This window comes from Balaenoptera musculus, chromosome 12 (assembly GCF_009873245.2).
Source record: "Balaenoptera musculus isolate JJ_BM4_2016_0621 chromosome 12, mBalMus1.pri.v3, whole genome shotgun sequence".
Taxonomy (NCBI): domain Eukaryota; kingdom Metazoa; phylum Chordata; class Mammalia; order Artiodactyla; family Balaenopteridae; genus Balaenoptera; species Balaenoptera musculus.
The window spans coordinates 84070578-84091988 of record NC_045796.1 but is presented as its reverse complement, the minus strand read 5'-3'; the positions used below and the strand labels follow the sequence as shown (position 1 = coordinate 84091988).

General features: G+C 40.9%; 1 protein-coding gene across 5 annotated transcripts in view; it reads left to right on the top strand.

Moving 5' to 3' along the window:
- SMAP1 (small ArfGAP 1) overlaps positions 1 to 21411 on the top strand; it is a 153293-nt gene that overhangs the window by 85196 nt on the left and 46686 nt on the right. For 3 of the 5 annotated variants that reach the window (XM_036871265.1, XM_036871266.1, XM_036871269.1), the window contains 2 exons: positions 3400 to 3480; positions 7697 to 7777. In XM_036871265.1, coding sequence (XP_036727160.1) covers positions 3400 to 3480; positions 7697 to 7777 — 162 coding nt within the window. The remainder of the gene's footprint in view (positions 1 to 3399; positions 3481 to 7696; positions 7778 to 21411) is intronic. The other 2 variants (XM_036871267.1, XM_036871268.1) reach the window with 1 other exon arrangement.

The following is a 21411-nucleotide window of genomic DNA, read 5'->3' as shown; positions in this document are numbered from 1 at the left end:
TTTTTTGTGTTTCAGTTGCATTTTCACCTTTCTTGAAATAATAAAGCATAATGTGCTGAAAATGATGCTTTTTTTCTTCCATCTTCAATATTAAAATGGTTACGCAAAGGTTCACCAATTTTGATAAGTTTTTTTAAATGCACACTGATGTGACAGCTGTCACAGTACAATCTAACAAAATTGTTTTGAATGAAGTCAAAGACAACTAAGTGCTACTAGAGCCATCTTGCAGAAAAAACTGAACGAATCTTTTGGCCAACCCAATAGATAACTTACATGAGATTTCAGAGAAGTTTGTGAGCAAGCCAGCGCACTTTCAGAGGACGCTGAGAACTGCTGACGTGGAGCCCCCTTTTGGTTGTGCCTCTGAGATGCTCTCATCCTCCTGTTTCCTTTTCGTCAATTAAAAAAAAATTTATGGAGACCTGTTGAATGTCACATGCTGGAGCTGGTGAACAGAATAGAAACAACGTCTGTCTCAGAGAACTTCAGGTGAACAAAGAATACCGATGAGGAATCGCCTCTGTACCAGACATCACGTGAGCGTGTCTGCCAGAGGGAAGCGTCGTAGGAGACTGGAGGATGAAGGGACACTTGCTGGAGGAGGCCATGTTAGGACGGGTGGGCCCGCTAGGAGCATGGGTGCTTCCAGCAGAGGAAGCAGCAGGAGCAGAGACCCCTGGAGGCTGGGGCAGAGACTGGAGCGCCGGCACCAGAGGAGTCGCATGTGGCTAGATGCCTGGTCGCAGGTCAGGGAAGGAGGGGACAGGCAGAGGACCTGTGGTCTAGTTAAGGGCTTTAGACTCTGGCCTTGTATAATGTGTGTGAACTGTTCTAGTCTCCTAAGTAGGGCTAGGTGGTGATCACCTTTGCATCTGATACTGTCACAGTTTGCAGAAGAGCAAGACTTGGGCAAGGAGACCCGTGAGGAGTGCTATTCCAGGTGCTGGAGGACGGTGGGTTCCTGCTGGTGGTTAATGCAGGTGTGCTGGGCAGCACTTTTGAGAGATTTGGAAGCAAAACATGAGCGCCTGGTTTTTCTTGCCTCCGCATTTTTTTCTTTCCTCCTCCCATCTGCCTTTTGCTTCTCCCCCATCTCTCTCTCTGTTCTGTCGTGTCTCTTGCTTCCAGCCGAAGCAAGACATGTAGACTCTAGTTCTTCATTCCTTGCTCGTATGATGGAGCTTACCCTGCTCGTCAACTTTTTAAAAAATCAATGTTATTGAGGTAGAATTTACATACAATAAAAGGCAGACAGTTTAAGTTATAATTCAGTGAGTTTTGGAAAATAAATACTCTGTGTAACCACGACCACAGTTGATTGGCATGTAGACCCTTTCCTTCACTCCAGAAGGTTGCCTTGTGCCCCTGGCCTCCCACCCCTGGCCCAGGTAGCCGCTGATCTGCTCTTTATCACAGTAGATTGTATTTGTCTCTGCTGGAGTTTCATGTGAATGGTATCATACCCTGTTTACTCTTTGGCGTCTGGGTTCTTTCAGCATGTTTCTGAAATTCACCCCTGATTTCATGTGTACTATTAGACGATCCCTTTTTTTTTTTTTTTAACTTTTTATTTTGTATTGGAGTATAGCCGATTAACAATGTTGTGATAGTTTCAGGTGCACAGCAAAGCGACTCAGCTATACATATACATGTATCCATTCTCCCCCAGACTCCCTTCCCATCCAGACTGCCACATAACATTGAGCAGAGTTCCTAGACCATCCCTTTTTTATTGGCTGATAGTAGTTTGATTTATGGGTACATCAGTCTGTTCACATTCACCTGTGGATTTGTCCATTGACTTTTCAGATGCGTTTCCTACTGAACAAGCATCTCTGTTTTTTCCTAGCTGGAACGTAGTATTAATGCTTTTTTATTTTTGCATTAAAATGCTTTGTTAAATGACTGATATTTATTGAATAGTTTTATGTTGCTCCTTCTGAATTTTAAAAGTGGCCAGATCAGTTTATCATTCTCTGGAAAGGAGAACAAGCACTTTTACAGTGAATTATGTTGAATTAGTAACACTCGACGTATTAAGTGTCCTTATTCCTCTCTTACATTTTTTATGTTTTACATGAATTTGGGCAAAAAGGTCTTTATGATGCAGGTTATTATCTTAAGTGATTTTATATGCTTTTTCTAATCTCTTGTTTTCTACATAGCTCTAGCAAGTAAATGTCCAGTGGGATAAACCAGCTTTGAAGCTGGGCTTTAAGGCACAGTTTGTCTTTTTTAATATTTTCTTCTATGTGTAATTTGAATCAGTAGTTACTGAATCGCTAGTTTGCATACTTTTAGCAGAGCCAACAGCGTGCCAAGGGAGAACGCCCCTAAAGATTATGGGCTTGGGTTGTGATTCAAGAAATGAAGCTGTAACTAACTCAGTAGCAAGCAGATTGAATGAGGACTTGTCATCTCACACTGTTATTTTGACATTGCATAATGACCTTTCTATAATCGCACCTTTTATTTTTGAAGATTCCTTGTAGGCACCGTTGATATGATAGGGCAATATAGAGATGTCAGTTTTACGGCTCCAAAGATCTACTACGTATTTTGTAAACGTATTTCAGTTATATTTTGGCAGTAAAGAAGGCAGGAAGATAACGCTTCCATTAAAGTGATGAACTGCACATGTAGGAATTGGGTAGGAAGATGTGTGAAAAGGCTTTTAGATGAAATTGTCTCCCTGTATAAATTGCCTTTGCTGCATATATAACTGTCTCATAGCGCTTTGGGGTGATTCAGCCAGTGCAACCCTGGAGATGGTGTCTGTGTGCACAGAGCTTAAAGAAGGAAGTGTAGGAGTGGCTTCACGATAAGTCTGTCTGCTGCTCAGCTGTTATGCTGCATTAATCCACTCTTTTTTCTCCCATCCTCCTTTCTGTTTTCTTAAACAGTCGATTAAAACTTGAGTTGACTTTTACTGTTTCAGCTCTGTGTTATTTTCCATTCTTGAAGCAGTTGCGGTCAGTAAGAACAAGAACTCACTCGTGCTCTCCGGCCACTTGGAACGGTGTGTCTTCACGCTTCAGAGCATGAGCACTTCGGCAGTAACGCTGATGGAAAGAGAACCACCAGAGACGCTTGATTGTTTTTCACATACTTTGCGGGGGATGATCTTGTCTGAGTGCATTTTATATTTTATGTCATAGTGAAATCCATTTTAAATCATACACTCTTCTGTAGTAAATACTTTTACTTATAGAAATTCCACACAGAAGTATTTAGAAAGCAAGACTTTTTTCTTGATGCATTATTTTCATTTAACATACTTCTGAGTGCTTCTGTATCTCCGAAATACACGAGTGTGTGTTTCTTTCCTGTGCCTATAATTCTGATTATCTTCTTCTTTTTGTTTTTTTCTCCTGACTTTCCATCTGCATTCCACAGATTTCCTCCTCTGATGCTCCTCTTCAGCCTTTGGTATCCTCTCCTTCTCTACAAGCTGCTGTTGAGAGGAACAAATTGGAGGTATGGTAGTGTTTTAGCTAGTCTCATTCCATAGCGCTCGGCGGTAAATGTGCCATCGTTTGGGATGCTGTAATAGTTGTTTATGTTTTGAATGGTCTCCAGTATTAAAAATGTTAAATACAACAAGAATACTTTTCTTTGCCACAGGTAGGATCACAGGGTTTTAATCTGTATTTAATCTCAGAATGACTAATTTATTGTTACTGTAGATATATCTCAACATTTAATAAGCAATTAGTTTTTTGTTGTTTCCATTACCACCTTACGCTTAAAGGAGCTTTTCTATAGTTGCTCTTGAATTCTTTGATTTATTAGGAAGGTTTCTGGTTAAAAATGTTTTCTTTCTATGATTCTGTTATTATAAGCACTTGAAGAAAGTTAATGTCAAGTTTCTTCTTTTAAACAATAGTATCCATCACATAGATAAAATGTAGGAGTGTAGAATCATCAGTGATAATTGTTGGAATGTGTGTGGGATAGGGGTGGTTAGGGTGCATGGTACTACCATTATGGATTTTTAAAGTCATCCCTACCAGTATTTGAAGGTTTTAATTTTTTTGACCGTTTATCTTTTTGCTGTTGTCATCCTGACCTTAGTGAGTTAGTTTGAGACATCCTTTCAACTCACACTGTTTCTGTGTCTCCTCCTTGATAAATGTTGTGCTTTGACATGGGGGATACAAAGATAAACACGGTGTGTCCCCCTGCCCTGGAGCAGCTTCCATCTAACAGAGGAAAACAGAGAACTTTACAGAGGTTTCTAGCGTGACAGGACGTGTGCTGTGATTGCCGTGCGCTCACGGTGCTGCTCTGAGCGCAGCAGGCGTCCCTTCTCATGCGTCTTTCACTCTTCATAGACATTAGTTGTGAGGACTAGGACACAGTGCAAGCAGAGAAAGCATCTTGTGGAAAAAGCCTGTGGGCAGAGCAGGATGATTGGGGATTTGCGGGGAGAAAGGCGTGGCCGGGACACACGTGGGACGGGGAGAGAGTGGAGAGGAGTCTTCCTGTGAGCCTGCTGGCGCGCTTGGCCTTCGTCCTGAAGGTCCTGGCACTTTAATGAGTGTCAGGGGTGGAAGGAGTGTCCAGATCGGGTTTTCAGGTCATAGCACTCTGCTTCACTGTCTCTGGAGGGTGAACTTCCTGCTGACGGGTGAGGAAAGGCTGGAGGACCTGTTGCGCTGGTCCATGAATAGATGGTGGGAGGGGTGCTGAAGTGGAGACGGAGGGAGTGAAAGGGAGAGCGCGGCTGTCAGAGGTCTCGAGAAGGTCGAGTCCGTGGGGTCTGTGATCAGTGGGCTGTGGAGGTGCTTTGGGAGCCTCGATGACTCCCGGCTTCAGGCCTGAGCACCCCTGGAGATGACGGCGCTGTCCAGTGAGAAGGGATCCAAGCTGAGGAGGAGGAGCAGGACTGGGGAGAGAACAGGGAGGGGCGGAATTAAAGGTTGGGTATGTTGAGCGTGAGGTGACGGTGGGACGTCTGGGTGTCTGGTCGGGGGTTGGATGTACAGGTCTATAGGCCAGAGGAGAGATCCGGGCCGGAGAAGGGGGGAGGGGGGCGGCAGCCCGGGGAGAGCCATGAGAGTGGAAAGCTGGGCACACTGAAGAGTTAGCAGAGCGAGGGGAGGTCCCCAGGAGACAGTGGGGGACAGTTTGGAGCAGGAAGGGCATGGTTGGAGGTGAACAGGCTTTAGTGGTCAGAGTGTTGCAGGGGTCAGAGGTCAGCAGGCAGGCCCAGGGAAGAAGCACCGCAGGAGGGCGCAGGTGGCCCGAGGAGGTGGAAGGGTGGCAGCGACACCTGGTTCAGAGGGTGGAAACCCTCAGTTTCCGTGTCTGTGCTGTGTGGTGCCTGCCACCAGGTCCTAGAAAGCAGGGGTCTGATCCAACCGAGCATTAATCATCGTGCCTGATAGCATTTAGACACTGGGGAGCCCCACAGGACAGTCCACTAGAATGTCTCTTCGTGCTTGCTTTTTCTTACCCTTTTAAAATTTCTATTTTTATGTATGTTTTATAATGTGTATAATATAGTGCTATATGTGCTTTATAAATACATACATACATATGATAGAGTATATATGCTACCAACTTTTTAAGATAAGAGTGCATAAAAAATTTTAGAGACCGTATCTTTAATTAAATCACTCAAGTGTAGTTTGATTATAATGAACCCAAGATGTACTTCTCTCTGTCTTGTAGGACGTGAACATTTATTCCAGTTTTCTTTTGCAGGAGGTCTCCTATTTCACTATATCATTTGGATATATAGTAACCAAGTTTCAGGAACTACTGTTTTACAATACCAAACACCACTGTGTTTTATTCTTGATGAGAAAATAGTTTAAAACAACTTAGCTTCTCACAGTACTCTTTGATCTTTCAGCAGCTTTTGATTCTAAAGAGGGGGGTCATCTGTAGGTCAAACTGTATGATCTGCGTTTAGAGCCCACGTTTTTAACGTTACTTCAAAGCCTGTGTTCTAAAACCGCTGCTGGCATCAGTAGATTACAGCCACATTTTGACAGCTGAAATTCCAAGAGCATCTCCCTCTGTTAAACATAGCTGACTAATTTAATCTATTGTTGGTGATTTCAGATGTGCCCACCCATCATAGCGATTAGAAAGACTGGCTTCTCCCCGATCTCATGACAGTGACTTCCTTGAGAAATAACTGAGAGCTCTGAGCAGTTACAGAACCGTTCATCCCCGGCATGGTAGTGAGAATGATCAATCACATTGCCTTCCTCCCTAAGCTTGACTAATATCTGGAAAACATTTTGCAACATATGAGGGATCTTTGCACGTCTCATTTATTCTTCACTTACACAGTGGCGGTGATATTGCTTACCTCATACGGTTGTTGTGAGGATTTAAATGAGTCACATGGTGTCTGGCACATGGGAAGGGCCCAGTAAGCGTTAGCTGTCCCCATGGGGAAGAAAAACAGCATAGACGGCAGCGCTCCGCTGGGCGGCAGGGAGCACCGACGCTCGAGAGTCTGGGCCCCGCAGTCCCTCGGCGCTACTACGATTGGCTCTGTGTGTTACTTTCCTGAGATTTTGTTTCTCCATTTGTAAAATGACAATAATGACTTTTTTCCCAGACATCACTGTAAAACTTAAGTTAGACAATAAGGTGCTTATCACAGTGCCTGGCCCGTAGGACCTTTAATTATATCTCTCACGTTATGGCCTAGGAATTGCCGGTGTTGACTTTCTTGATTTACAAATAGCAAAAATTCTACTCTTGAGAGAGGTGGTGTCAAACACCCTGTTAAAGGCACAGGTGCGAATGCGACCTCTAGGCATTTTGAATAAGTTTCATGTGTTTATTATTCTGCCTTTTCTAGGTTCACCAGTTTATCTTTCATGTTTGCTGCCAGGACACTAGGTCAGCACTCAGTTGCAGTATCACCCAGTTCTAGGTTTCTAGGCATCTTTTCCCTCTACATGCCTTACGAGTGCTCTTTGTTTAATCTTTACTTCGTTTTCCTTTTGTTGGCATCTTTATGGACCTTAAGTTTTTATTATTATATCCTATTTCAACCTTCTTGGAAATTGTGAACATTATAATACCATTATAGTTTATCTAGACTGGGTTGGAATTAAATATGCCAACTAGTCAGCTGGCTCTGGTCCCCAAGCACTATCTCCAACATTCTTTTCATGAGAAAATTATTGTTTTGCACTTTTAAAAGTCACAACACTATGGTAACAGACTGAAAAGGTTTGTGTTATTTTTAAAAATTAAAGTGTTTTTACCCTTTTCTCCTCATGATTACATGTTGTAACTGGTCTTCATCTGTGTGATAAAGAATTCTGTTCCATCAGTTAGTTTGCTTTTTCTTTGTATTCAAATTTCAGCTTTATGGTTGCTGTTAGAAAGCCTGACCTTATGTAAAGATGCAGTGAGAATTTATTGAATAGAGGTCTCATTTCTTTAAAACAAACTCTATAATATCAAAGAAGTTCTAAATTGTCTCACTTCTATATTAATTTCTTTTTTAGAAAAGTTATTCTTTATTGTGTTATCAACATACTCAATGAGAGTATGAATTTGCTATGCTTACTTTTATATCTCAGCATCACTGGATATTGTCATCATTGAATATTTATTTGTACCCTTTTCAAATGACTCAAACTAATAAAATAAAAATGTGTTAAGAGCTAACATTTTTTAAAAAGTAAACTTATCGAAACTTTCGGCTATGTTTTAGAAAGAAAAAGAAAAAAAAAAGGAAGAGAAAAAGAGAGAAAAGGAGCCAGAAAAGCCTGCAAAACCTCTTACAACTGAAAAGGTAAAATTTCTTCTTCTTTTTTTTAATCTGCAAAGATTACGACCGTATTTGTATAGTTATATATGAATGACTTTTGGGATATTCATGATATGCAAATAATCATTCTTTCAACAAGTATTTGTGGCATGAATACTGTGTGCTAAGCGTGTCCGTCTAGCTTGTCCTGTATGATTTGTAATCGGCTACATAGTGTGGGTATAGATTCATGTGAGTTCCTCAAGGGCAAGTATTATTCCTGACATAAAGAAGTGGTGGTTTTAGCTTCATGCACAATCAGACTTCAGCGAAAGTTGAGAGGATGCGGAGACATACCTGCAGGGGCCTTCAGAAAAGACTCCATGCTGAAGGTAGCACTTGAGCTGGGTTTTGAAGTGTAGGTAGGAAGGATTAAAGTGTGAGGCAGGAGTGTATCCTGTGGAGAGAACGTTGAGGACATGGAAACTGGAAATAGACAAAGTATGTTTTCGAAAAATAAGTGAGTTAGTGGAGTTTGAAGAAAGATCTATGTCTGTGTATAGAAAGTAGTGAAAAATAAGACCAGAATGGTAGATTGAGCTCAAATTGTAGGGGACCTTAAGGTCCAGATTGATTCTTTTTTGAAGGAAAGGCTGTGGGCAGCGTTTAATTCAGAAGGGGTCTACTGGAAGATTATTTTGCAGTGATAAGCAGGATAGAAGCGATCAGGCCTGCTAGAGGTAGAGAGAACATTAGATTTCTGTCACGCGCTTGGTTAAATAACCATGGTGGCTTGGCTTGCATGCGTTTCCTCGTACAAGAATGGAAGCACAGTAAGGGAATTGTCAGTAAAGGGAGCATCCTTGAGTTTAGTTGTTGAAATTTTAATAATCAACTTTATGGAAGCATCAATTACATACTACAAAGTGCATCCATTTAAAGTGTACGAGTCAGTATTTACTGGTTCTTTTCCCATCATGTTTATTAGAACAGTCTCTACCTTCAGAAAGTTATGAACATGCCTTCTGCATTTAAGACATGCTAAGTATCCCAAGGCTCCTTAGTCCTTTATGTAGCAACCAAACACATCCACCATCTGCCCCTTCACCTCCCTCCTAGCAGTCGCCCCCCCCGTTCTTCATACCGGGCAGACTTGTCTGTTGCCCCCTGAGCACACTTGCCATCCCCCTGGTCACTGAACTGCCTGGCCAAGGATGTCCTTTCCTCTCCCCACCTCTCACCTAGGCTTACTCCTTCCTCCTCGTCCATCAAGCCCCTCTAAACACCCCAACTAGATACGCTCTCTCCCTTCCTCAGAATTCTGGTGACATTGTCGTACATTTGATTTTATTACTTCCTGCCTCATATTGTTGTTTAATTGTATTGTTAGATAAATTTCTTTGTCTAACGCAGGTGCATCCATGTTCATGTTCTGTTTCCTGAGATTACCTGTCAATCAGCTGGGGACTAATAAGTCTTAGGTTTCTTTGTATTTCTGACGGTTTCTTGTGTGTATCAGATGTTTAGAATAAATACATGTACATTGATTTGTTGATGTTTTCCATCTCATAATTCCTGTTAATGTTTTGATCCCAAGGTCATACGGAACAATTAATAAACTGCAATTTATTTCTGATTAATTTGTTAAATACTGAAGACTTGCTAAGTGGAATTCTTTGAGATATTTTTTGAAGTACTTTTCAGTTAAAGTTAGTTTTTTTGAATATCACTAATTGTTTTAACGATTGTTTACTGAATTAGATTCTTACCTTTCACCAAATTAAATTTAGATGTTAAATATTATAAAACTTTTAAAAAGGAGTGATTAAGTTGGTAATTATAACCTGATTACTTAAATAGCTTTAATTCTGCTCTGGAAACTTTCTCTTCAGCGTGCATCAGTAAGAAGCTGTAAGTGAAATCTCTTACAATTTCCTATTTGACTACAAAGGAATTTAAAAATCACTAGTAGGTTTTATCTTTTGTCTCCAAAAGTTGGAAATATCAGAGTTTATATAATACCTTATTGTTGTACTTGGCAAGATATAAAATTTAACCATTTTTAAAACATCATATATTTATTTTTTCTCTTAAAAATATACTTACCATCAAAATATAGTGAGCATTTGATGTAGTGACCGTGTGTGTTTCACGGTCTTTCATGTGAACACTTGCTTTCTGTTGCCTGCTGTGGAGAGGGGCCGCCAGGGTTACCTGGGAGCAGTCTCTGGATTGGGAGCTTGAGAAGAGCAGTTCAGGGCGTGTGAACAGTGAGGAATCCAGCACTTTTCCGTCACCATTTCCCTTCGGTACTTAGGTTTTGTGTGTTTTGTTTTGTTTTGTTTTTTTAAATGCATTTATTTGGTTGCACCGGGTCTTAGTTGTGGCAGGCGGGCTCCTTAGTTGCAGCACACGGGCTCAGTTGCTCCGCGGCACGTGGGATCTTCCCAGGCCAGGGATCGAACTCATGTCCCTGCGTTGGCAGGCAGATTCTTTATCCACTGCGCCACCACGGAAGTCCGGTACTTAGGTTTTTATTAAACCCAGTTCACACTCCATCTGTTATTCTTGCTCACCCTGCAGAGGTCAGGACTCCTGTTGCCAATGGTGGGAACCTTGCTGAAGGAATAATCACCCAGAGGGAAAAGCTTTAGTTCCTGTCAGAATTTCGTGGTCAGGATATTGTAGGTTATGTAAGGAGGAAGGTACATTTTACAAGCGTAACAGTGGGGAAACTGAAAGAACAATAGCACAAACAAGCTTTACTTCATTCACATGAGGCGTTTTTCTTTGTGCTCTCTCTGAGCTGATATTTTCAGGGGGCATGTATAATCTAGAGGAGAAATTAGCAGTAATAGCAGTGAAAATCATAACAATAGTAGTCAGAATATCATTCTCATAAGTAAGTAAGAGTTGGCTTTATTGGCTGTCTGGCATCTGCCAGGGGCTGGGCTGGTGTACAACTTGCATGCACACTTGTGCGTGTACACTTACATGTGAAGTGACCAGCCATGTATTTACCACCTAGTCAGGAAACAGACATGGCCAGCTCCGCAGAAGCTGCCTTCCCCAGCTGCTCCCAATTAAATCACTTCTCTTCTCCCCAGAGATAATCATTTCCTTGCATTTTAGAAATAGATTTACCTTCTCTGTGTGTGTTTCTAAATAATAGAAATATTACTTAGAAAATACTGTTTTTCTCTATTTTTTGAACATACAGATGAAATGATGCCACAAATATTCTTTTGTGTTTTGCTTTTTTCAGTCAACATTGTTTTTGTAAGGGTTAATCATGTTGTATATAGATATAGTTTACTCAGTTAATTGTTGTGTAGTATTCCATTATTTATATGTTCCTTACTTTATGCATCCCATCGTTGATAAACACTTGGATTATATCCAGGCTTTAGCTGTTATAAATAGTGCTGCTTTGAACACTTTTGTACATGCATCTAAGCATGTATTTCTTTAGGATGTACTTAGGAGTGGACTTGTTGGGTCACAAAGTATCTGTGTCTTGAACTTTACTACATAATGTCAAACTATTTTCCAATGTGTATACCAAATGGATTCTGGTCACACTACATTCTTTACAACATTTGGTATTGTCAGAGGTGTTACTATTTGCAGTCTGATGGGTATTATAAGGATATCTCATTGTATTTTACATGTCCATTTCTTATGTTACTAATGAGGCCCAGTGCCTTTTCATATGTTTATTGCCCATTTGGAATCCCCCTTTTGGAGTTCTGACTCAGATCTCTTGCCTATTGTTAAATTGGATTGCTTACCTTTCCCTTATTGATTTGTAACAATCTACACACACACTTACACACATATATAGAGGAAACTAGTCCTTTTCCAGTTACGGGTTTGCAAATATCTTATCTCTGTGGTTAATTTTATTGCTCTTTTTATTTCTGGTTTGTGAATCAGTGATAGAGGGCATCCTTGTCTTATTCCTGACATCAGAGGGAAAGCTGTATGTGTTATCTTCGTTCCTTACAAAAACTACAGTTACTGTTGGAGGTGAAGGAGCCAAGAATCAGGGAGCATATATGATTTGCCTAATGTCACCTAGTTTAGTTAGAGAATTTATGGAGTCTGGTTTGGAAAAATAGATTTTATTTCTTTTTGAAAGGCTAAACTGCATCTCATGTCTCTTTACGTGTTTAAAAGAATGATGCTTGATAGGTGTTATTTTTTCCTAGAATACTTGTTCTGAGTCCACTTGCAATTAAAGCCATTAGTATGGTTCTTGACACGCAGCAGTGAGTTAATAAATGATTACTTACAAGTACGTTAATTGGAGGGTTGGAAAGAACCTTACTTCTCTTATTTTATAAAAAAGTTAACTGAATCCTAGAAGGACTCTGAGTCACTGAAAAGTGACTTGCTCAGTGCTAACAGCTGGTGACAACTCAGGGGTTTGAACCCATGGCTTCTTCTGATTTAAGTCCCACGTTGTGTGTATTGATTTGACATATATGTCTTCAGTTTCCTTTCTTGATGCAATTTTTAGTCCTTTTGTACATTCTACATCATTTTATAATGAGCAGTCCAGAGCTCTCTAAAACAGAACAGTGTGTTTATATACAGCGCCATCCCATGCTGTCCTAACTAGTGAATTCATAATTTTTACTGATTTGTTAGCGTCTAGTAGGGACTTCTTCCTTCTGTAAATACACTTGTTTTCCCTGAGCAGTCTACCACTTTGTTTAAATTGTGTTTTGTACCTAGGTCTCCCTAAGGTTTACGTCTTGTGTTGCGCGAGCATCTGTTGCTAGCGGGGTTAGCTGGAGCCAGACTTTCTTTCTTCCCTGAGAGGAGAAAGGTAAAACCTAAAAATTTAATGAATCCAGTGACTAATAGGGCAGATGCTTCTGACACTTAAATAGATGTCTCTCTGCTGTGCTTTAGATATTCTGCTGGAAAACTGTGTATAAATTTGGCTTTTTCTAAAATATTCTGTCATACCTTTGACATTTCTAATTCACTTAGTTTAGATTTATCTACTAGGCTATCTCCCAAGTAGCCAGTGATCTATAAATATGTTTATGTAGATGAGAAGTACTCTATTAAAGGAATGTACATGAGTTCTCTTTCAGTTTATATGAGCAGATCTTGATTTCTCCTTTGGGAGGTTCTGAGTTTTATAGTTTTTCTTTTCTTAAAGATGTGCATATCAAAACATGGAAAATGGACAAATAGTCAATTTTGGGGATGGGGAAGTTAAACCCTTTTAAGGTAATTTAAGGTAATAACCGCAGTAGTGGTTCTGGTTTTATTGCTATTTATTATAATACGGTTTGTTACAATATGGGTTATTATGTTTTAAGTTCTGAAACTTCAGAATTATATGCTAAGAAACCTTTAATGTAGGGGTCAGCAAACATTTTTCTGTAAAGAACCAGGGAGTAAATATTTTAGGCCATTGGTTGTCTTTCACAACTACTCAGCTCTTTCTTGGTAGCACAAAAGCAGTAAATGAGTGTGTTCCAATGAAATTTTATTTGCAAAAACAGGCGGCCAAGTTTGCTGAGGACCGTCCCCCTCACGCCTCCCCACAGCTGAGAATTGGTTGCAGTGGGAGAAGCAGGGTCAGGAGGAGAGCCAGGTTCAAGCCTTGGTCTGTGTTCACTGTCTTGGCAAAGTCAGTTAACTGCCCAGATCTGCTTTTTCCTCATATATTAAATGACAAGCTTTGCCTAGATGATCTCTAGAGATCGTTATGGTAATAAATAGTTTTAAATTTAGAATTACTTATCACACCTACTGAACACAGGGACAGATTCCTAAAATCATCTGACTGTATCCTTAAAGATGGCTTTTACAACTCCACAGAGTTGGTTTTTATTCAGCGAATTCTCTTTATTATTTCAAACTGGTTTTTCACTCACCTTAGTTGCTATTATATTTTAAGCAGCTAGTTTTCCTGTTAAAACACACAGTTTAATTTAGGAAAAGAGTATTCAGTTCTTCCTAAGGCAAGCTACTTCTGTATTTACATAGAACATGTATGTGTGTGTGTGTATTCAGAAAAACGGGCTTACTTTAAGGTAGTAGGTATTTCTGTTTAGGTGTCTGTCTGTACAGGTGTTACTGCATCATTGGTTTTATATGTAATGTGTGCATCGACGGGATAATTTAGATTATTCTATCAAAGTAATGATTTTATATTTTCATAGACTTTCTTAAAATCTCTCTGAGATAATTATAATGAGAGATTAGGACATAATTATGCACCTATCTTGGAATATTTTTATGTTTTTTATGAGTTAAAATTCTTCTAATATTCAAACTTTTATTATTTATTTATTAAGTATTACATATTCTGTGTAGGAAAAAATAAAATATACAAACAGGCCAAACATTAAAAAAATATGTAACTTCTCATAATCCCTCTACTTAAAGGATGACTGTCTTAAACCTTTTGTGGTATAACTTTCTATGCTTGTGGGCACATGTGTGTGTTCTTACCAGTCTCTTGTATGTGCCTTGGTGGAATTCTTTACTTTAAAGAGATTTCTGTGAATGGCATGTGGTTCCCCAACTATGTGTTGTAATTTTTTTTAATGTAATATTTTTAAAGTGTTTTTTGTGTAGATACTTGGCCACTAGCTTCTTGAAGTTTATGAGAGAAAGTCAGTTCATGACGTGTATCAGTGTAAAATAAAAAATTCCAGGAGGGAAAGTGGAGGAGCAGTGGTGCTGTGGGAAAGAGACGGCCCCTACTTCGGGTCATACTCACTGTCATCAAAAAGTGATCTCAATATATGACAAGTATTCATATCTCTAAGAAGATGATATAGATAAATAGTGATTGTTTTTAACTAGTTGGGAAAAAAACAAAAACAACCAGCAGAGTTGCTTTCTTGAACAAACCTTTATGTTAGTAGAACTTTAAAAAGTACATTTTTACTTGATAAATATAAATGGTCTACCTTCCAATATAAGCAAAAGGTACAGTTGCAAATCTCTTGAATGTGAAATTTCAATATAGCCATGTAAAAGTAAGCAACCAGTTGTAAATCCAATAAACTGTTCTTAGTAAACCATTAAAGTGAAAGTAAGCGGCTCATTGCCAGATGCTGAATTGATAGGTTATGTTGTTTAACAGCCCGACAGAGACACTTACGCAGCCACTAAGCTCTCAGTGTAATTTCGGCTAAATAAACATTTCATGTGATGATGCGAGTATGCATTTGACGATAAGATATTTCCAGTAATTAATGCTTTTGTAGAAATCATGGAAACACATGGTCTAGGTGAGTAAGCAGGTCAGATGTCTTACAGAGCATTTTTATAAGTGGGTTTGGAAGATTCTTTGTATTTTCCACAAATCATTTCATTTCTAGCTAAAAACCTGACACTGGAGATTAGTTTGATAATACTCTTTGTAGATTAAAAGTAATATATTCAACGTTACTGTGCTTTAGGCTTAGCAAGCATTTTGGTCCTGCTTCTCTGTGGTCCACGTTTTATTAGGGCATAGATTGCTAGTTCCTGTTGACAGCTTTTTTTCTTTAGCTGTTAGATTTCTTTTTTTAAATAAATCTTTTCTCTCTGAGAAAGAAAAGATCACAGTGCTGCTCCTAAGTAAAAAGAAATCATATGTCCTGTCCAGTAAATTTATAGTTTTTCATTCTTTAACCAGGAGACTGAGTACATAGAGACCTAGTGGATTTTTTAGTAGCATCTCTCTTCTACAGCCCGTAACGCCCAAACCATGTCTATTTTAAGAAGTTAAAAACCATGCATAAGCAAAAAGAAAAAAAATCACCATAGATCTAGCGACTTAGAAAAATGATCACTGACCTTTTTTTTTTTTTAAATTTATTTATTTATCTTTGGCTGCATTGGGTGTTCGTTGCTGTGCGCGGGCTTTCCCCAGTTGCGGTGAGCAGGGGCCACTCCTCCTCGCGGTGCACAGGCTTCTCACTGCATGGCCCCTCCCATTGCGGAACACAGGCTCTAGGCGCACGGGCTTCAGTAGTTGTGGCTTGTGGGCTCCAGAGCACGGGCTCAGCAGTCGTGGTGCACGGGCCCAGTCGTTCCACGGCATGTGGGATCCTCCCGGACCAGGGTTCGAACCTGTGTCCCCTGCATTGGCCGACGGATTCTTAACCACTGCACCACCAGGGAAGCCGTCACTAACGTTTTGATGTTCGTCCTTCTAGATTGTTTCCCGTGGAAGTATATGTATCCACACGGAATCCTACTACACATATTATTTTGTAACCTACTCTGCTCCTCTGTCATGTAACAGTGTATCTTGAATATCCTTTCTTGTTGATAAATATGCATATGCTTTTCTATCTTTAATAGCATTCCACTGAATGGGTGTATCATAATTTATCTTCCTCTGAATAAAGAGAGATTCTTCTTAAAATTTATCTCTTTTGAATAATGAAAATCTGTACAAATAATCAGTGTACAACTGTGTGATAACTGATTAGGATCAGTTTTTAAAACTGGAATTGCTGAGTCAAAGGATCTGGACTTTAAAAAGTCTTTTGAAAAATACTAACGAGCTACTGGAAGATAAAGATGGCAGAGCCTGGACTTGGTAGAAGACTTTAATTCCATTCTCTGCTATTTACTAAATATTTGACCACTCTGAACCTCAGTTTCCTCATATGTAAAACTGATAATTCAACGGGCATTTTTGTACCCACCACGTGCCAAGCATTACTTTAAATACTAGGAATAGCGTGGCAGGGGCACGTCTGTGTCTCGCAGGATGTTTAGCGCCATCCTGCCAGTCCTGGCAATCAAAATGTCTTCAGACGTCGCTGCGCGTCCCCCGAGGGCAAAATTGCTCCTCGCTTCAGAATCGCTGATTCAAATTCCAGTTCCACGAAACTGATCTCGGTGAAAGAATGAAAGCCTGCCTGTTGTACGACTCGCTGGAGAGCACGAGCGAGATCAAGGCCCTTTTGGGTATAGACACAAATCTTTTTCTCAGCAGATTTACTCAGATGCTGAAAGAAAATAATATAGTTATACATATGAAAAAAAGTTTATAATAATGCCATTAAGTGGGAGGTAAAATACAAGCGCATTTGAAACTGAAATCGGCGTTTTCTTAATTAGAAGTTACTCAGAGTCAAGTTTATCCTTTAAAATCACACATCGTTTCATCCAGTTCCCATCTGATTAGAATCATCTGCACTTTGGATATAGAGAACAAACTAGTGGGCGGGGCAATACAGAGGTGGGAAGTGGATGCAGAAACTATTGGGGGTGAGGTAGGCTCAAGGATGTATTGTACAGCTTAAGGAATATAGCCAATATCTTGTAATAATTATTGTAAATGGAAAGTAACCTTGAAAAATTGTATAAAATTTTTTTAAAAATTAAAAAAAAAAGGGAATCATCTGCATTTTGGAGGTAAAAACAGAACAGCATGTTAGGATAAAAATTGGATTAGATACATGGTCTTGGGCCATAGACAGCATTTAGCCCTGTAGCCATAAACTTTGTTGTTATTCCCCTTCTGGAAGATTACTTCTGTGGTACTTGCAGTTATTTGTCTGGATGACTGCATTTATTTCAGAGCATTGCCTTGCCGGAAAAACTGGGTGCAGAAAAGAAAGAATTCCAACTTCATCCGAACTTGGTGGGGGCCCGAACACTGGGAAAGATTAAGAGATAACAGCCTAATTGCTTATAGAATAAAGTACCTGAGCCCTTCAGAGTCTAGCCGCTACCTGTCCTCACTTTTTTGTTTTGGTCAGTCCCTCCGCAAATCTGCACATACAAGTTCCGGGGAAACCAAGCAGGTGCTGGCTTCTGAACCAGCAGAAGGTCTTGTTGTTTCTCAGCTGATTCGGTTCTGCACCCGTTCCCTGACCAGGTCCACGTCACCTCCTAAATCTTTATCATTGTGGTAATGATATCAGCCATATTTCTTTTTAGAGCCATTTTCCCCCTATTATACAAACCATGGAAAATACAAGAAAAAACTGTCAACGAAAGCCTGTCATCTTACTATCCAGAGTCTCATCACTTTTAACCTATGACTATTTTAAAAAATATTTTTCTTCCCTCATCCCTCACTTAATATTATAAAATGAGCATTTTCTTATCCAATATTTGTATTACCATGAATTTTAGTGTATGGACTACATTAATAAGATTTTGTATCTTCTAAATTTCTAGCTCACTTTGTGGCATTCTTATATATAGGGTAGAAATGAAAATTTTTATAGGATTTTAAAAGGGTACTTTATACCTCACACCCATTAGGATGACTGCTGTCAAAAAAACCAGACAATAACAAGTGTTGGTGAGGGTGTGGAGAAATTGGAACCCTGTGCCCTGTTGGTGGGAATGTAAACTGGTGGGGCCATTGTGAAAAGCAGTTTGGTAATCCTTCAAAAACCTAAACACGGAGTTACCATTTGATCCAGCAGTTCCACTTCTGGGTATATACCCAAAAGAATTGAAACCAAGGACTCAAACAGATATTTGTATGTCCGTGTTCATAGCAGCATTATTCATAATAGCCAAAATGTAGAAACAGCTTAAATGTCCATTAGTGGATAAATGGATAAACAAAATGTGTGTATGTACAATGGAAGATTATTATTCAGCCTATAAAGGAAGGAAATTCTGACACAGGCTACAACATGGATGATCCTTGAGGACATTATACTAAGTGAAATAAAGACGAAAGGACCAATACTGTGTGATTCTACTTCTAGGTACCTCATGCAGGTACCTAGAATAGTCAAATTCATCGAGATAGAAGGTAGAATGGCAGTTGCCAGGGTGCGGGTGGGATGGGGGGAAGGACAGTAGTTGTTTAATGGGTACAGAGTGTCAGTTGTGCAAGATGGAAAGAGTTCTGGAGATGGATGGCTTTGGTGGTTGCCCAGCAGTGTGAATGTTTAATGCCACTGAACTCTGTGCTTAGAAATGGCTGTTACCACAATTGAAAAGTTAGTAAATAAAACTTTAAAGGTACTTTGTAAATATATACAGCTCTTCCTTTATAATCCAATTTTAATGAATTTTATGGTATAAAAATTTTATGTTGTCATGTTTTTCTTTTGAATACATATTCAGACTCACGAATTGCGGCATCTATTTTGGCTACCTTTCAGAGGAATATTCTGTTTATCTGAGTTACAGCCTTTTCTTTTGTAACCATGGTGTTTCAGAAATTATCCTTAAATATGACGTTTACACCTTGACGACGAGGCATAACTGATTGGCCCTGTACGGCGCTGTGTGTGCTCGCTGTGTTGGCGTGGGAAGGAGTCCAGGCATCCAGGGGATCTGGGGGACGGTCCGTCTGTCCACCCGAGCAGTGACCACCTGCCACGTGACAGATGTGGATAAGGGCAGCTTACCTTCCCGTGTATTATGCCATCCTCACCAGTGAGAACGACAATGAACTGAAAATAAACTAGGGTTACGTTATACAGATTTGTGCGTAACCTGTTTTATGAGATGAGCGCATCTCGTGCTCTGAGCTGCTTCTCGCCACCAACCGTTTACACACTGTGACACGCTGCTCAGAAGGACTAAAGCTTAAGGTTATGTTTTCTTCATTACGTAAAACTCCTAAACAGAAAAATCTGATGTATCATTTTTTACCTTTTATTTTCCTATTTCTCCTCCTGCCCCCCTCCCCTAAAAAAAAACTGGTGGGGAACGACTTATACTTGTCCTAAACTTACAGTGCTCTGGCTATATTAACACATGCTTTCCCTAGTAATTACTTGTTTTTTAAAAAAATTAAAAATGTTTTTTTCTAAACACACAAAAACTTCAAGAAAAGTTTCAAAACCTGTTTCTTATTTAACTTGAAGATATTTTCTTTATGTTCTTTGTCCCTTAATTTGACGGGTGGCATTTGACTTAAAAGCAATAATATCTGACCAGAAAGTAAAAAATGCACAGTGATGAGAGGCTGGGGTGCTTCTTCATTCACGTGGAGGCATCCCCGCTCTGTTTTTAAAAAGTACCCACCTGAGACTTCCCTGGGGGCGCAGTGGTTGAGAATCGGCCTGCCAATGCAGGGGACACGGGTTCGAGACCTGGTCCGGGAAGATCCCACATGCCGCGGAGCAGCTAAGCGTGTGTGCCACAACTGCTGAGCCTGCGCTCTACAGCCCACGAACCACAACTACTGAGCCCGTGTGCCACAACTACTGAGCCTGTGCTCTAGAGCCCGCGAACCACAACTGCTGAGCCTGTGTGCCACAACTACTGAGCCCGTGCGCCACACTTACTGAGCCTGTGCTCTAGAGCCTGTGAGCCACAACTACTGAGCCCGTGCACCACACCTACTGAGCCTGTGCTCTAGAGCCTGTGAGCCACAACTACTGAGCCTGTGCGCCACAACTACTGAGCCTGCGCTCTAGAGCCCACGAGCCGCAACTGCTGAGCCTGTGTGCCAAAACTACTGAGCCCACACACCTAGAGCCCATGCTCTGCAACAAGAGAAGATGCCGCAACGAAGAGTAGCCCCCGCTCGCCGCAACTAGAGAAAGCCGCGTGCAGCAACGAAGACCGAGTGCAGCCAAAAATAAATAAATAAATAAATACATTTATTTATTAAAAAAAAAAAAAAGTACCCACCTGTGCAGAGCACAGGAAGCCCTGGCCTGGGGTTACGATTCTCCCTGCCTTGCTGCCTTCTGACGAGGGCCACTCACTGGCTCTCCCAGGCCTCTCTTGTTTGGGCTCATGGCCTCCTGCAGTCAGCCTGGCCGGGTTATTACTACTGTGTTTCACCTTCTTAGCGGCACATCTGGAGAAATAGACAGACACTCTCTTTTCTGGTGGACATGGTAGGCAGTCTTGAGGCATTGTTTTTACGTGTGGATCATGAGAACAAGTTTCATCCCTGACCAGCTGGTGAGAACATCCCTAGAGTCTGGTGCGCACACTGGAAGCAGTGAATGAAGAGCCTCAGCGAGACCACGGTGCAGCCTCTGTGCCCAGGGCCCTCCAGGCCTTTCGTCCCTGGATGCTTTTCCTTTGAGCTTCACGGGCTGCACAGCTGCCGTGTGCCTGTATCTTACATCTGTGGCCACGGTTCACCTGAACGCAGTTCCCTGAGTCCCCAGCTGACCTCTTAAGCCCCACCCAGACTCAGCCCTCCCCTCGTGACTGCGTACAGTGTGCTGTAGGACCAGTGGGTGCTGCTGGGCCGGCTCCTGTGGTATTCCGTGTGGTGTCAGTGTAAGGCTGATAAAAGTAACCGTAAGAGGGAGCTGGTCTGACAGTTTGGTTGCCTTTCGGGAGATTAAATGCTACTGACGTTCTGTACCCAGGGGAGAGGTATGTTGAAAGATTTCTGGGAGGAGATACTTGGATTGAATGTAGCAACTGTTAGGATGCCTGCAGTGTACAAGGCAGCTAAGGTGTTGGAAGGAACTTAAAAATGAAGACAGAGCTTACCCTCAAGAATCTTAAAATTCAGAAAGACCAAGTGATTGAAAGGGGATGACAGGAAAAATCACTTTAGCCAAGGCTGTTACAGGGCAGCTGGGGAGGTACAGGGGGTGGAGGCTCAGAGAAGTGAAAGAGAACACGTGGGGTTATTAAGAAAGTCTTCATGGAGGTGCTTACACTTGACGTGGCTTTGAAAGACTGTCAGGAAGGAGCACAGGGCAGTGGGCAGAGGGAGCGGCGTGAGCAGGTGGTTGGCACTGGGAAGT